At 45.1% G+C, this 15,828-nt stretch overlaps 1 protein-coding gene across 1 annotated transcript in view; it reads left to right on the top strand.

Moving 5' to 3' along the window:
- Window positions 1–4,498: 4,498 nt before the first annotated feature.
- Window positions 4,499–15,828, top strand: part of SACM1L (SAC1 suppressor of actin mutations 1-like (yeast)) — a gene marked incomplete at its 5' end in the record, with an annotated part of 15,366 nt that continues 4,036 nt past the window's right edge. Inside the window, 11 exons of the mRNA XM_010145565.1 lie at window positions 4,499–4,596; window positions 6,113–6,187; window positions 7,302–7,429; window positions 7,930–8,079; window positions 9,772–9,831; window positions 11,360–11,393; window positions 13,238–13,339; window positions 14,079–14,164; window positions 14,312–14,398; window positions 14,841–14,909; window positions 15,011–15,090. Of these exons, the coding sequence (XP_010143867.1) occupies window positions 4,499–4,596; window positions 6,113–6,187; window positions 7,302–7,429; window positions 7,930–8,079; window positions 9,772–9,831; window positions 11,360–11,393; window positions 13,238–13,339; window positions 14,079–14,164; window positions 14,312–14,398; window positions 14,841–14,909; window positions 15,011–15,090 (969 nt within the window). The remainder of the gene's footprint in view (window positions 4,597–6,112; window positions 6,188–7,301; window positions 7,430–7,929; window positions 8,080–9,771; window positions 9,832–11,359; window positions 11,394–13,237; window positions 13,340–14,078; window positions 14,165–14,311; window positions 14,399–14,840; window positions 14,910–15,010; window positions 15,091–15,828) is intronic.

Below are 15,828 nucleotides of genomic sequence, written 5' to 3'. Positions count from 1 at the left end.
TGACTCGCCAGCGGAAGGTCCCGTGGACACCCTCGCTCTCCTCTATGGCGCAGATTTTTTGTTCTTGTTGTGCTGTGGTTTTGATGCCAGTCGATGGGTTTGACCTTTTGGGGCTGTCCCGTGTAGTGCCTGCTGTGACGCTTCAAATAAATTCTTCTGACCTCCCGGTGTAATGTTTTCATTGAAACAAAAGGGTTTAGGCGGGACTGTAACCCTCGGAACTTGTGTATGCTGGATGTTTGCTTGCTGCCCTTTTTTACAGCAAAAGGAGTTGCATAACCAAAGCAATACAAAGTTAAAACTGAAGAGGCATTTCCATTACAACCCCTCACACCGTCCAGTTCAAACTCCTTACTGCGAGTGTGAGACTCTTCATGGCTGTCTGAAGCTAAGAGTGAAACGTCCTTGTGTGTCCTAATGGTGTTCCCAGGGTTTTGACCTCTAAATATTAGCTGGAGACTGTGAGTTACTGATGCCATTTCCTGGCAGCAGTATCTGAAAGTGATTTTTTAAGCCTGATTTAACTGTACTTAATGCTCTGTTAAATTTCATTTGACAGCCATCTTTTGGTTTCAGAGCAAACGTACTTTAGATCTTTCCCAGAGACTGTATAAACAGTTGTCACAACACTGCTACGTGTTTAAAAGTTACTGAGTTTCTTTCCTGGTCTTGATGAGGTAGTTGTGTGAAGGTGCACAGCACTGGGGGTCACGCAGAGAGGCTGAAGAGGAAGGTCGTCAGCGATAGTTGAAAGGCTTGCTTATCTGCCAGAAAGCTTTTGGGTGTTTTAGCTTGTCACCTAAGCTGTGTTTGCCTGTCTTTAAGCTGGGCTTGTGATCTTTTTGCCTGTAGAGGAGCAAAGGTGAGCTGTATGAGTAACAGTAGTACTCCTACTGAGAGGGTTTTTTTTTTTTAAGTAAAAGCACTTTTCTGGAGGCAGTCTGCTAAAGAATTCTACCATTTAAAGGTTAATTGTAACTAGAAGAAAGCATTGATCTTTTTAGAACTGTCTCTCATGTGGTTTAACATGATTATTTTCATAATCTTGAGAACAGAGTAGGTTTGCATTCTGAAAAACAGGCTTTTTCCTCTTCCCACACCAAGGGTTTTAAGATACAGGGCCATAACATGGGTGATGGCTCAGTCTTAACTAGGTTGGGAGGTCAAAGGAGCATGTCCTGAGAAATCCAGCCGAGGCTTCAGTTTGAGGATGTAGTGGCAGCAGTGTTTTAAAGTGACTTCTTGCCATGAAAGGTCAGATCTGGAACGGCATCTCTTCTGGGTGATCTGTCTGTTGGGACCCGCTGCGTTACACCAGCAGTTATTGGGGAGCACTGTTAACTCGGAGACTGTTACCCGCAGTTGTGTCATCTGTGTCACTGCTGCTCTTATTTAACTTCCTCTTGTAGCCTCAGGAACAAGTAGTAGAATTCAAATGGCTACTGCAGGTACCAGCTGGGGGATGGTAGCGAGGCTGCTGCTCCTGTTAATCAGTAAAAACTGGCAGGTGATGCTGCCTGCAGGACGGGGAGAATCCTGGCTGTTGTTCTGGCTCACTTAAAGCCACTTTTCCCCCTTGGTGCTCGGGTGGAGACTTGCCTTGCTGCTGGCAGTATCCCGTGGGTCTCCTGTGGACACCAGCAGGGTTTCTCACTGAACTGCTCCTGCCCACAGTTGTGCCGATGTGCTTGGAGAAAGCCCTCATCAGTGTTGAGTTGCTGCCGCTCTCTAGTACGATGCCTTCCCCCTCGCTGTGTTTGGGGAGAGGTCCCAAGGGGTGGCTCGTTGTGGGGGTTGTTTTGTTTTCTAACCTGTGTTTTTAGAGTTGGGGTGACACTTTCAGAAAGAAGAGCTGCACGTCCTTTTCTCTGCTTAATTTCAGTGGTGGTCATGGTGAAGCTCGGGGCTGTTGGTCAAGGAGAGCATTACCTTGCATAGCAAATTACTCATCATCAAAGAAAACTTCCCTGGAAATTGTCACTATGAAGCTATGCCTTTAGTATGTGCCCTTTTTTGTTTTTAAATGGTGTTTCCTTTAGCATTTTCTTCAGTCCTGGAGTTATACTCCCCTTCTCCCTGCAATGCCTACTGCTCCATGGGAGATGTTCCAGTTCCTTGAGCTGTTACTGCTTGAGGAGTAATATATTTATTGTGGACGTATAATTAGCACACCCTGCTCACCTAGAAAATCTGGAAACTCTGGAGTGTTGAAACCATCGGTGTGTTCGCGCTGTCCCTCAGCACGCTGCCGCTGGGCCTCTGCGTGTACTGACATCACCCCTGCCCCGGCTGCAGACCACCGGGGTGTCGGAGTCCAGCAGATGCACTGCTGTGCAGCACAGGCTGTGCTTCTGGCTGCCTTTGTGACAGTGTTCGGGGGCTGACATCAAAGAGCTTCCTGCATTAGAGCCATGTGAAGTATTTAGGGTGAAATAATCAATTACTGAAGTCAGGGTTTGGCTGCGGAGGCCTAGGATGCTAAAGTGCTATTGAGTGAAGTACTATCTTTAGTTGCCATTAGAGCGTGGCGGGGCCTCTTCCACGCTGGATCTGCACTCAGGAATATTCTGGTACGTTAAATCAATCTGATTAAAATGTGAGATGAAGCTCTGCATCATCTTCATGATGTACAACACTGCTGTGTAATGTCACTGATGAAGCAAAACTTCACAACAAATACACAAATAAAAACTGATCTCCCCTAACTGTAAATGAAGTCGGTTTTACGCTCAGTGTAAGCAAGCAGAGGTTGGTTTGTTTTCTTTTATGTTTCTGTTATGTCGGGAATCAATGCTTTTTTTTCCTCAAGTTTGTAGTGTAGGAACTAAATCTGAGTAGCTCTATCTTTTGGCGGCAATCCCCCCCGCCTTTTCAGTGGGAGATGACTTTCAAAATGAGATCCAGGTCACCTTCAGCAATATTCGAGTCATGACTTTGTGGTGGCAGTTCTTCAATACCTTTCCTTTGCTTCAGCATCACAAGTTATACTGTCTGTGTCAAATATTTCCAGTTATTGCTCCCTTTGTTCTTAGCCACGCTGAGGAATAGCCCACGGTAATGGTGGTCGGGGGGTTGGTATTAAAAACAGTAAATGAGAAGAATTCAAATCTTGTGCAGATTTTGTGCTGCGAAGCTGTGACGGAAGCGAACGTTGCTGTCAAGCGTCCTGGGAGGTTTGGCTGGTTACAGGCAGCAGTGACACCGTAGCTGAGGAGGAGGGCAAAAGGTAGTTTAAGCCAGATTAGGAATGTACAGGCGTTGTGTGAGAGGAGATAAAGGTGAATTTTAAACAGCTGTTAAAAGAGCCACAATATAGCAGGAGATAAAATAAGGGCTTGGATTTGAGAGGGGGCTGGGTGTATGACATGTATTGACAGACCAGGCATAATTGGCACTGGCAGCCTTAATTCTCTTCTTTTTCTTAATTCGTGGATGATGAGGGTGAAAGACTTTGTGTTCTTCAGGGAGAAATTTTTATTCTGGAGTGTGTAGTAAATAGAAAATGTCTTTATGTGACAAATATTCTACACCTGAAGTGGTTTCTCAGCTGTCTGAAAACAGGCTTTGCTTGAATTGCCCATGGAGGTTGTAGAATCACCATCCTTGGGGACAGTCAAAACACCCCCTATGAAATAGGGTTTAACATTGAAGGTGGATAAACTTCGAAGTTGGCCCCACTTTTACTGGGTGGAAGGTGGGGTGTTAGGTGTGTTAAGAGGCCTCAAAGACCGCTTTTGAAGGGCTCCTCTGATCTAAATCAGGAATCTAATTCAGCTTTCTGAAGGATTAAAAACAAAACCCCAAAAGATGTGAAGAAATGCAACGTCTATTTAGGGAGAAGGAGCCTAAAAATATCTATCCGGTGGAGTAAGTTTCCAGAACAAGATGTTTACGACTCTGATTCCTGGTCTTGTCAAGCCTTAAGCGAAGAAAACTCATGATGAGAGTTAAAAGGACCAGTTCAAGAGGGTTTGGGGTTGAAAACGCTGTTTAATTGCACGGCTCGGTTTGCACTGTGCTGGGTTTTCCTGCTGGGGAAGACAGCTGTGAAGTCAGGTGCTTCCAGAGGGTTCTTACGACGTTCTGATGTGAAATGCACGTTGTTATTGTTTGCTACCCTGGCATCAGGAATGTGGTACTTTGACCAAACCCTTTATGGTTTATCAGGAAGTAAACTTTGGGTTTTGAAGCTTGGTTTTGGCTTATCAGGCTTCTAAGTTACATAGCTCCAGCTTGCATGAGTAAGAGTGGACCCCTGTGTACACAGACTCACTTTCCTGTCTAAATTCCTGATTATCAGTGAAGTTAAAGATTATTAAGTGAGCTGAAATAACTGACTGGCTAGACTTTTTTTTTTCACCGTTGATGTCAGTGGCTGTTGGGAAGTTAATTCACTGAGAATTTGGGGTTTTTTGCAGCTGAAATAAGGTTTAAAATGGATTGCTCTGTCTTGAGGTGGTGAAGAATAAACAAATTGCTTTTTCCCACCCACTCTAAGGCACATAACGCCAGAGAAGTTCTACGTGGAGGCTTGTGATGGCGGAGCAGACGACGTGCTCACTATTGACAGAGTCTCCACAGAAGTCACTCTTACAGGTACTCTCCTCCCACCACCTTCATCCTTCTTGTCTGTCTTGCTCTAGGCCCTCCCAGAAGATCTTTGGACCCTTAAATTGATACCAAGAGAATTGATTTATCTGTAGTTCCTGCTTTAAAATAGTGCCTTGTGCTCTACCCTTGGTTTGAAATGGCTTTTTGCTGCGGGAGCGATGCTGTGGGTAACCAGGGTGACAGTGCTCACCTGGCTTTGCGAAGACTGCCCGTCACAACAGCAAAGACTGACTCACCCAGCGAGCTGGGACTGCTGCTGCAGGCCCGAGATAAACGCTGGAAGGGTTGAACGCTGCACTTTGGCAGCTTTCACCACGTCGTCCCACTGCTGCCTTTTATTTCAGCCCAGATTTTCATAAAGCCTCTAGGAACAGCAACAGTAAAAACCCCTCCCTGTGAATGCAGTTCTGTTGCAAATCTGGATCCAAATGTCACCACAGGTCGTCTCAGGCACGCTGAGGTCTGCGACATTTCAGTTTAATTTTGAAGAATGTGGAATTAATGCGTAAAAACAATCAAAGATGCATGAAATGACGACATCAAAGGAAGGTAGTGGGTGACTCCTTTTTGATCCTTCGGGACTCTGCGCCTCAGTATCCCTACCTCTGAGCAGACAGAAATGCTACACTAATGTTAATATAAAAGCAGCTATTCTTTTATTAGGCCTCTTGCGTACTTCACGAAGAGCAGTGTGCCCATCCCAGTGGCACTTTTGGTGTTGTAGAACAGTATCTCAGTTTCTCCTTCAGAATTGCGAAGGTAGCTTTCCCAAGCCTTTTCCTAGTCTGCATCTGTCCTCCTCAGCAGTATTTTATCCAATGAAGCTGCAAGGTGGTGAAAGCACAGGAAGACCCAAGCGCTGTTTCTCTGTTCTCCAGGCTCTGGCAAAATGCTGAATGTGTTCTAGGGTTGTTTTAGGTTTTTTTTAAACTTCTTTAATATCTCTTCTGTTCTAGAAGTGTGGTTAGAATAGAGTTTAACATGCTAAGACTTCCAGCTGGATTTGGATCCCTTCTGGCACGTCATTTACAATGCTCTACCCCTTGCCACATCTGTGCTGCTGCTGGTCATTTTGCAGAGGTAGACTGGCAAGTAAAGTTGGCCTTTGGAAATGAGAGTGACTGAGGCTCACAAGTAGCTGTCAGGAGTGAGAGCATTTAGGGTTGATTTGTCCTCAGTGTCCTGAGGGCTTCAGAACAAAGCTGCAGGAAGCTGGCAGGACAATCCATTATTGAGGAGTCTACCTGCTATGCTATCGTGTGGATGAGCTTGACTTTATTCAGTCAAATTACTACTTTAATTAAACATGAGAAGTTGGGTTAGAACGCTTCCCCCCACCCCCTGTCAGGCTTTGAAATTCTGATGCATTGCTGATGCTTGTGCTTAAAGCTCCAGCAAAACCTGGGATTTGACCAAGATGCTCTGACAAGTTTAGGAGTTTTCTGATACAGTCATGAAAGAAGCAGTCTGAAATTGTGACGGTTTTTTTTCTTCTTTTCAGTTAAGAAAGATGTTCCCCCTTCAGCTGTTACAAGGCCTATATATGGAATTTTGGGAACAATCCGATTGGTGGCAGGTAAGGAAAACAGACCTGTGCTCTTTGCAAATATATTACTGAAAAAGCTTTAAAGACAAAAGCAGAATCTGCTAAGAAATAGGAGGTCGCCCTTTCATCAGTTTGTTGGGCTTTCCTTGTGGCTGCTAGAGGTGGAGGTGTCCAAGGGCAGTTTATCAGGATGCTCACGTGCCTCTTCACCCTGCAGCTGCTCTAAGGGCAGGTGTTGCTGGCAGCCTGTGGAGCTGTACGGAATGCGTTTCAAACGCGTGCAGAGAACCTTGTCTACTGCGTAACAGTTTTGATCTTAGCTGCAGGGTTTGGAACAGCAAATACTGGGTTGTGAAGCCTGACTTTCAAGCAGTCTTGGCACACAGATAACTGAGTGTGGCAGGGTGATAGACACAGCTGTTCGAGTAGGGATTGTGATCTGACTGTCCTGCAAGTACAGAGAAAACTCCACAGGAAAAGAGAAAGGACAGACTGGAACAGCTGTAAATTGTAGGGAGTTGTAGGATAAGGTAAGAAGAAGCTGTCTGTGTTTTCCACATATCTGTGATGTTCAGACCTAGAGCCGCTGCCACAAATAAACCTGATGTATAAAGCTTCCAGGAAAGTGAGTGGTGCTGTTGGGAAGATCTTTTGTGGGTAAACTGCATTAGAGTTTGAGACTAAAGCAGTCTGGAAAGGGGCACGGTAAGGAGCGTGTGTATTGAATAAAAGGCTCCCTGCGTAGGAGGGAGAATGTTCACTCACTGCAGTATTGTCCACTGAAGTGTTGTCATATTAGATGCAGTAACTGCTGGCAGGATCTTAAACTGCTGAACTTGATCCACAGCTCTTCAGCATATTAACATATCCTGTAGAGTAAGAGTGATGTCTTGGGCACCTGTGTCTTGGGCACCTGTGTCTTGGGCACCTGTGTCTTGGGCACCTGTGTCTTGGGCACCTGGCAAGCCTTGACTGTTGTAAAACCAAACTAACTGCCCCAGAGGGGAGTTTTCTCAGCTTACAGCCTTGGTAATGACTTTCGTCCATCTGACTGAATGTTATATAAAAACCAGAAGTATAGAATCCTTTCTTAATATGTGCATCTGCTGCTGCTGTTCCAATCTTCGCTCTTTCTGGTTCACAGGCACGTATCTTATTGTAATAACAAAAAAGAAAAAAGTAGGTGAGATTTTCGGTCATGTAATCTGGAAAGCCACAGACTTTGACATCCTCTCCTACAAAAAGACCATGCTGCACTTAACTGATATTCAGGTAGGCGGGTTGGTTAGGGCAGCGGCGGGGGATGTTATGTCACATTAATGTCCATTACCACGGGACCTCTTCTGATGAAAATGAAATCTTAAAAGCTCTTCGAACTGTATTTTTTCCTCTGATTTGTTCAGGGACTATAATTGATCTGACAGTAAGTTATCTCCTGTCTTTCACTGAATCGACTTCAGGGAAACTAATGGCCTTTTTTTGCTACTGTTGGTTTAATGTCAGTAGCTACTGACCTCACAGCAGCACTTGTTCTCTGCTCCTCCCTGTTCTTGCAGGGTACGGTTGCAGTGTGCTAGCTGTCAGTTAGCAGTGAGCAGGTATCAAAATCGCAGTCTCCTGGTTTTGTGCTCGCATGGTAATCTCTGGGGGATGTTGTGTGTGGCTAGAGCACTAGCAAAGGTCATCCCAACACTTCAATAACTAGTGGGAGCTTGTAAGAATGAAACATTTCACTGGTAATAGATGTTTTATTCTTTTCCTCGTCTCAACAGTTGCAGGACAACAAAGTATTTTTATCCATGCTGAATCATGTCTTGAGCGTTGATGGATTTTACTTCTCAACAACATATGACCTAACACACACTCTGCAACGGTTAGCTAACACCAGCCCGGAGTTCCAGGAAATGAGCCTCCTAGAGAGGGTAAGGGTTCAGTCTTGCTTAGTGTCTGTCTCAGATGTTGTCAGCCAGAAGTGCTTTCTGCAGTCTGCCTTGAATGGATTAAAAAACCTAAAAATAAGTGAAAGTGTGCCTCTGATTATCATACTGAACGCTTCTAATTGCAATAAGAAGGAGCTAGGCAGAAAATCAGAAAGCACATCGTTTGGAAAGCAAGTCATTCGCACATCCCTAGTTTGAAGCATGAATTTAATGTACTGCCTACTGTCACACAGACAACTGCAATTCAAGCTTGAAATTCCCTTGTGCTTCCAGAGTTCTAGACCCTTAGTCAGGTAATTTGCTCTACTGCGGTGTCTAAACTGCTGGGCACTGAAATACTGAAACCTGGCAAGTGAGCAGTACCTTCCCTCCTTTTGCTGAAGAGGTGGCAGTGGAGTCACAAGGTGGTGTCTCTGAGTTACTGACACCATCTAAGCTGAGGAAGTAGTACGCTTCTTCCAAGATTGACTTTTTTAAATTGATTTTTTTTTTATAGTTCGGACTATTTTGGATTGTCAAATGCTGCTCTGGCAGTACTTTTGCCAGGAAGAGCACTTGCTGATGTGAAAGGAATTGGTTTGCCTGACAATTGTGGCACTTCAGAAGGTTGTTTGAAAGGCAAAGTACAGGGAGAAGGCAGCAGTCTCCAGTAAATTCAGATATTAGATAGTAAAAACAATTTTATTGTAACCTCACCCTCATGTGTTGCAGTATAATGACTTGACAAGAGGATGGTGGCAGTTCTGGGCATCTGCAGTTCACCTCTGCGAGAGCAGCCTGGCCTGGGGTTGGGCTTGTGGTTGTTTTGGTTCAATATTCCTGCGTGTGTGTTTGTTTTAAACAGTACTGGCAGAAGGAAAGTGCCCCAATATAGGGGCACCAAGCATCATCTCGTGTTCTTTCACTAGCCCAAGATGCTGCTGGTAGGACTTGAACAGTGTCTGGCAGGTAGTTGTATTTGTCTCCCATTAGACAAAGGGCTGTTCCAAGCTGAGCTTGCCTTCACCCTCATCCTCAGGGATGTACTGTCTGCCTGCCTCAGCTGGAGGCTGAGATTTATGCCACTTCCCCAGAGCCTGAGCTGCATTCTGCAGCAAATGTCACACTTGTGACTAAACTGGAATGTGCTCAGGAAACCTTCTCAATATACTTTTGAGGTGAATGAAGAATAGGAAATATGCAAAGTTGAAGAGGATTATTTATGCAGCAGAATAGAAATACTTTAGTCTTTTAAACTCCAAGTACTGTTTACTCCCACTTCTCAGAACTGTTGCATGCAGGACCCCTTGCTTTTTTACTTTCTGCCCATTTCAGGTGTTACCTTGCTCCTGCTCTTAATTTGGGTAGTTTCTTCAAACCCTGCTTGCTTAGAGCAAAGACTGCAATGTTCTTCCAGTACTGCAGCTCAGTCGCTAATAGTTTAGCGTACCTGAAGTGTCAGGCAATCCCCTTAAAGGCAGGAGAGAACTCTTCTTCCTTTAACTATTTTTATTTTATTTAGATTTCTAGTTGAGGATATGAAGGGTGCTGATGAACAAGGGCATTGCAGCTCCATGCACATCTTCTAGTTCTCCTAAACTTGTGCAACACACGGACACTGTGCCACTGCCTTTGTGCTGTAATTAAGCAGAACTGACTGTCTCTGAAAGCATGTTGGCTCTTTTCTTGCTGCAGGCAGATGCACGGTTTGTATGGAACGGGCATCTTCTTCGGGAATTTGCTGCTCAACCAGAGGTAAACACTTTGTAATGGATATATTAATAGAGGATGAATATGCAACGGTTCCCTGCCATTCTGTCTCTTGTTTCAGCCAGCCAGAGTCTGGTATAACATGGCTGTTCATCTTCTAGTTTAGCACCATGACTCTTCAGCTTTCAAACTTCCAACTTGATGCTCATGTCCTCAGTAGTGCATGAGGTGAAGCTGGCTTCTGGAAGTGTCTGTGTGAAGATAAATCCCGGGGGAAGTTCCACTGCACAGCATATGTTTATCAAGCTTTTTGACCCTTAGGTACTAGTGTAGGTATAGGCAAAGTTCAGCTCGTGTTTTTCCTGAGCTTGGCTAGTGTCTGCCTCCAGGAGGGCAGGTTTGAATTTCATTTGCCTAATGAATAGATCATGAAGCTGGTAATTAAGGCTGGCACTGAAAGAATCTAACTGTATTTCAGATGAAGACTAGTACAGTGTAACCTCTGGGTTTCACTTGATCCAGCAAATACAAGTGCACGATCGTGAGCTACAGCTGTCGTACCTCAGCGGCCAGACTGATCTAAGCTCCTTCCTACCAGAGACCTCAGCTGTGTTTAACTGCTCAAATTGTCTGTGCTCCAGCCACCTCTTCTCTCGGTCCTTCCTTTATCGCAGTGAATGACGCACTGCTGCTATTTCTGTCCCGGTAACCTGCGGAGATGTGCTCTTGCATTAGACAGCGCTGTTCCAAATGGCTGGGTCATGCAGTGCTTGGGGAATGTGGAGAGAGGAGGTAGCAAAGGGCTGCTGTGCATGTTCCAGGGGTGTGGGGCCGGGCTATGGTTTGGATAGCTCTGTGCAAACAAAGCTTGGGAAACCAGAGAGAAGCAGCGGTGGGAACGGCAAAGAAAGCAAAGTGTGGCTGGTTAGTGAAAACAGACAGAGGAGGAGGCAAAACACAGAGCCTGAAAAGGGAGGTCACTGATACGTGAGGGGAAGCATGGAGTGGTGCTGCCTGCAGGTGGCTTGCTCTGGTAACAGTAGGTAATGAGATGTGGTATTTCTGACTTGTGCTGTGGGAAAACTTCAAACTTTCTTGGAAGACCAAGTTATTCAGGAGTGTCAGGGTGGGAAAAACCCTGGAACAAGCATTAATCATGTAGAAGCCTTCCTGACTGCAGCCCTGAGTGGTAACTGCTCTCTGCTGACCTCCTGCTGTGGAGGTGCAGCAAACACTGTCTCAAGGGCTTTTCTGTGTCTAGGGCGTTATATCTGGCATGTCTGGAGAAGAGTTAACACCACGTATAGGAGGACAAAACAGCCTGGGTTTTGTCAGTGTCACTTAATTAGCGTTAGACTGTCACTTTTTCATTGCTGCTAATACGGGTTACGTGGTGGTGTTTACCTTGAGCTTTTTTTCTCAGAATTACTGCACCCTAAACAGAGTAAAGGCTGTAAAGTACATAAAACTACGAAAAAAAAAAAAGCCCTCCTAGACAAAGCATAGTCATTCACTTAACTTTTTTTGGCTGCTGGTGTTAGTATTTTTAACACGTAATGTCTGTGTGTTTCAGATCCATCGGTTTGCTACACCAGTGATGCACGGATGTATCCTTCAAGGGTGTAAGCTCAGTGCTGAATGTGGTGCTCCTGCAGTGGGAGGGTTGTGAGGAGGCTGCTCTACTGCCTCTGTTGGCAGCTCTAACACAGACCACAGCGTCAGAGTTCAGCTGTAGTTTGGTCAGATATGACCATTATGTGTTGTTCGATACCCTTATTCCTAGGTGAAGTCACTCGAATATTCTGCTCTTAAGGCTTGATTTGCATAATTTTACAGGCTTGATTTGCATAATGGCCATTTGAGATAATGGATTGAAGGTTAAGACGAATATGGCAAATGCTCTTACATCAGCCTTGGTACTTTTTGTCTTGCTCTGAGGATACCTTCACTTAGCAGTTACTTTGGCTATAAAATCAGGGGGAACTGTTTCGGAGTGCTTGTGGATGTTCCCGTGGATGGGTGACGGGATGAGGGATTCTGCTGAAGGCTCCTGCGGTGCTTCTCCTGCCCAGCTCCTCTTCCTGCAGCACTGCTTTGGGAAACAGCCTTTTTAGCAGAGCAGTCACGAGTCTGTGTTTGAGAAGGGGTGTGTGCTGTGAGTAAGCCTACCGCTTTCTGGAGGCAGCGTGTGACCAACAATAGGCGCTCCTGGCAGCGGAGAAAGGCCCAGCCGTACTGGCCAGAGCAGCTCCTGCCGTGTTCTGCTTAGTTCCTCCATTGCAAAGGTCCCTCGGGGGTGTGCAGGGAATGGCTGTCAGGCAGGATCGCTTGCTCTGGTCAGACTGTTAGCAGCTGGCAGATCTCCAGTCCTTTTCTGTGGCTTCATTTGATGGGGAATGTTGTGGGAGCAGGTGGAGAGGCAAGGAAGGAGCAAAAGGGAGCTGTCAAACCACTCCAGTCCTTACCCCGCAGGTCCTGGCTAGCAGAGTCTGGGCGGATTGCAATTAGCAGTTGGCAGACTGCAAGTAACACCTTCCTCTGTCCTGTTTCCACTCTAGAGGTAATCAGCACAAGTACCGTGTGTTTTGCTGTGATTCTAGTACTAACCAAACCACTTAGAGAACCCAGGGGTTTGGGTCCTATTTGAATCGTAGCTCAAGGTCTTGCTGTAACATGTGCTGTTTTAAAGAATCTTGTACCTCCTGTGTACCAACCTTAAGACAAGTAATCTAGACTCCTCAAAGAATAGAAGGCTGCAGTTGCAAAAATTGACCATTTTGCTCTTTTGCTTGCTTTAAAGCTGGAGGTTTCAGTTATTAGAGGTTAAGGAGGAAAGCCTGGAACCTACCCAGAGAAACAAACTATTCACGGTGGATGCTCGTCTCTGTTAGATGTGATAGTTCATTGTAGCACAGATTTGAAAGCCAGTCTGCATAAGTGCTAGTTCTGGCACCTGTAAGTGTGATGGATGTTGCACTTAGAGGTGCAAGGTGTAACAGCTCAAGATAATCGCTCCTTTGAAGCCTAGAAAAAAAGGCCTGACGTGGTATGTTTTTTGTTAAAAGCAATAAGGGCAAGAAGCTGTTAAGGCAGCTTAACAAAATTACGGCTGAGATGGACATAGCACTGAACAGAACTTAGTCCATTTAATGATATACATAGAACATAAGAGGAGATTAATCTTTGTAGAACTCTGTGTTCTCAGAATAGAGCAGTTCTGATGTGTGCTCATCAGTGCATCGCCTCTAGCCTGTCTCTGATGCACATACTGACCCCAATATTGAGTTACTCTCAAGTTTCACGTTCAGCTGCTGTTGGTGAGAGAAATGGTTACAGATTTCTTTGAATGTGGTCACTTGATGCCTTTCTTTCCCATCTCTTGACATAAAAATACCCTAATGAAAAAAAATCCTAGTGAAGCACGGGGGTTTTCCTTAGCGTTGTTTGTTAGTTATCACCATGCACTCCTGTTCCATTAACGGCAAGTGTTTCGACTGGCTGCTTGTTTCCAGAAGAAGCTGTTTCAGGGCTGGTGTACGCTACTACGTAAGAGGTAAAAGAACAAATCAATTCATTTTTAAAATAACGTGAATTCCGTCTGTACCTTTAAGAGTAATTGCAGTATAGTGACTTGCACAAAAAACCTGCTTGTAACAGTTTGTCTGAAGAGGCCCTTGCTCCAAAGAAAATGCTAGCAACTGGCATGAGGAGCCAAAGCATGTTCTGGTATCTCTAAAGAAAAGCCAGTTTTAATTTCTCCTAGAGATAACTGCAGAACTCTTGTAGGGACTGTAACAGTTTACTGGTTTTACTGGTGTTAAATGCCGGTGTGTAAATCCCTTTCTGCCTAGCAGTACATTCAGCTGAGCGCATCGTTGGTGCTGGCAGGGGAGCCCTCAATAGTGGTGGTCCCTAATGGTTTCCAGTTAAAAAGTGGACAAGGAAATGGGTCGAAATTCTTTTCTCCATTCTCAGTCCCCACGTAGATGCTGCTGAAGAGATCGGTTGGATTCTGTAGTGAATTGTGACTATTTCCATGTCATAGCACTCATAGTTTATTTTGTATTAAACCATGTCAATTCTAGGGCTAAAAATACCAAGATGTGTTAAGCACAAGTGTGCAGCTTCAAGTTAAATTTGGTACGGATCATGTTAAACTTCGCCAAAGGCGTGTTTGATTTAGTGCCTTCAGGCAGCTCTGTGCTATCTCCATGGGAAGGGACCGGTGGGAAGCCTTTTGCTGATAGACTGTCCCTGTTCTGAGCTGGTTAACGAGGTCTTTCCCCACACAGGTATTGATTCAGAAGGACACGCTGCTAACTTCGTGGAAACAGAACAGATTGTGCATTACAAGGGCAGCAAGGCATCGTTCGTTCAGGTGAGGAACTGCTCACTGGCTTGAGAGGTGTAAGCCTGTGTTTCCAAAGACAGCTTGTAAACCAACCAAACCAGTCTGCTTTGGTTTTAGATGGCAGGTATGTTTTTGTAAGGTTTGTAATTCAAAACAATTTCCATTCTTTTGCAGACTCGTGGATCAATTCCTTTTTTCTGGTCCCAAAGACCAAACCTCAAGTATAAACCAAAGCCACAGATCAGCAAGTCAGTAAATCATGTATGTGAGTGTTTGTTGTGTCCTGGGGTTTTCGTACATTTCTGGGCTTGTGTTTGCGTGGTGGGGTAACAAACTGTGCTGGGAGAATGCAAATCAGCAATAACGGATTGAGCTTCGGTTTTCGAAAGTGGTGACAAAAAGGCTGGTACTCCTTAAGATGAGTTCAGAGCCTGAAAAAAATCCCTTCAGAAATGGGGGCAGTCGCTCTTTGGTTCCTGTTTGCAGCAGTTTTAGTAGCTGCGTGATACTCATTATCACAACACGTTTAATGAGGCTTGCTGATTGGGCTGGGGGCACGAAAGTATTCATGTATTGGCACAATAGAGACCATCAAACACGTCTCTTAGTTATAAAACTGCCTGTGTGGCATCATCAGAAAGATGGTACATCACAGCTCTTAACGGTAGCGTACATCTGTCACCGCGCTTCCTTTCTCTTCCAGATGGATGGCTTCCAAAGACACTTTGACTCACAAATAATTAGCTATGGGAAGCAAATGATTGTCAACTTGGTATGCCTCCACTTGTCCTTCCTGACTGCTGTGCTTTTCAGCAGGCTTCTGAGAAATACCGTCTCTCTGGTTTTAATTTATCTTCCTGTGCTTTCTCCCAGGTTAACCAAAAAGGTTCAGAGAAGCCTCTCGAGCAAATGTTTGCAAAAATGGTGAACAGTATGGCAAATGGGATGGTCAGGTAGGTGAGCAGTGAAGTGACAGTCTGTGTGAAGAGCTGAGCATTGCCTCTGGGACCCAGAGACTACCTGTTCTTCTGGGGCCTTTACCAGCTGCCTGATCCATTTGAGTTATCTTTGGTTTTATGAGCATACCTCAGAGCTCACGTCATGAGCAGCAGTGAGACTGAAGCGAAGAGGGGACAGAGAGGAGACAGACAGAATAAAGAAGGTTGCTCAGAGGCGGGGATAATGCTGGTATTGGGGTAATAGCGTGCTGTGAGAACTGCTAGTGTGTGGGTGTGGTTTTATTAAAAAAGACCATTTCTGAGGTGAGCTCTTTCCTTGCTCTCTCGCAGCTAGGCTGGTGTTGATACCTTTGGTGCACAAATCTTGTGGAATTCTGTGCATCTTTGCTATGAAGACAACTGATGGAAACCAAGATGTAAAATTCAGTCAGAGAGTGTTGTCACACTTGTTCTGTACATGTTAAAGCAGTATTTGTCAGCCCCGCTCTCTTACTGCTGCCAAAACCCTTTGTTAACTTGCTTTCATGGCATTTACCTGCCAGGCTCAGACTTGAGTCTTCAGTGTATACATACACTATCTTTCTTCACACGCATAGTCTGGAAAACTCGGCAAGTAATAACTTCTGGATTGAGAATACCTGAGGGGAGGGATGTAATGCCCAGTAATTCACAGCAAACATCTGTAAATGTTGCATCAAGCACCGCTCATCTAGAGTGCTTCTTGCCAGGAAT

The sequence above is a fragment of the Buceros rhinoceros genome, unplaced genomic scaffold (genome assembly GCF_000710305.1).
Source record: "Buceros rhinoceros silvestris isolate BGI_N320 unplaced genomic scaffold, ASM71030v1 scaffold36991, whole genome shotgun sequence".
In the NCBI taxonomy this organism is placed as follows: Eukaryota; Metazoa; Chordata; class Aves; order Bucerotiformes; family Bucerotidae; genus Buceros; species Buceros rhinoceros.
This window is presented reverse-complemented; position numbering and strand designations above follow the sequence as displayed.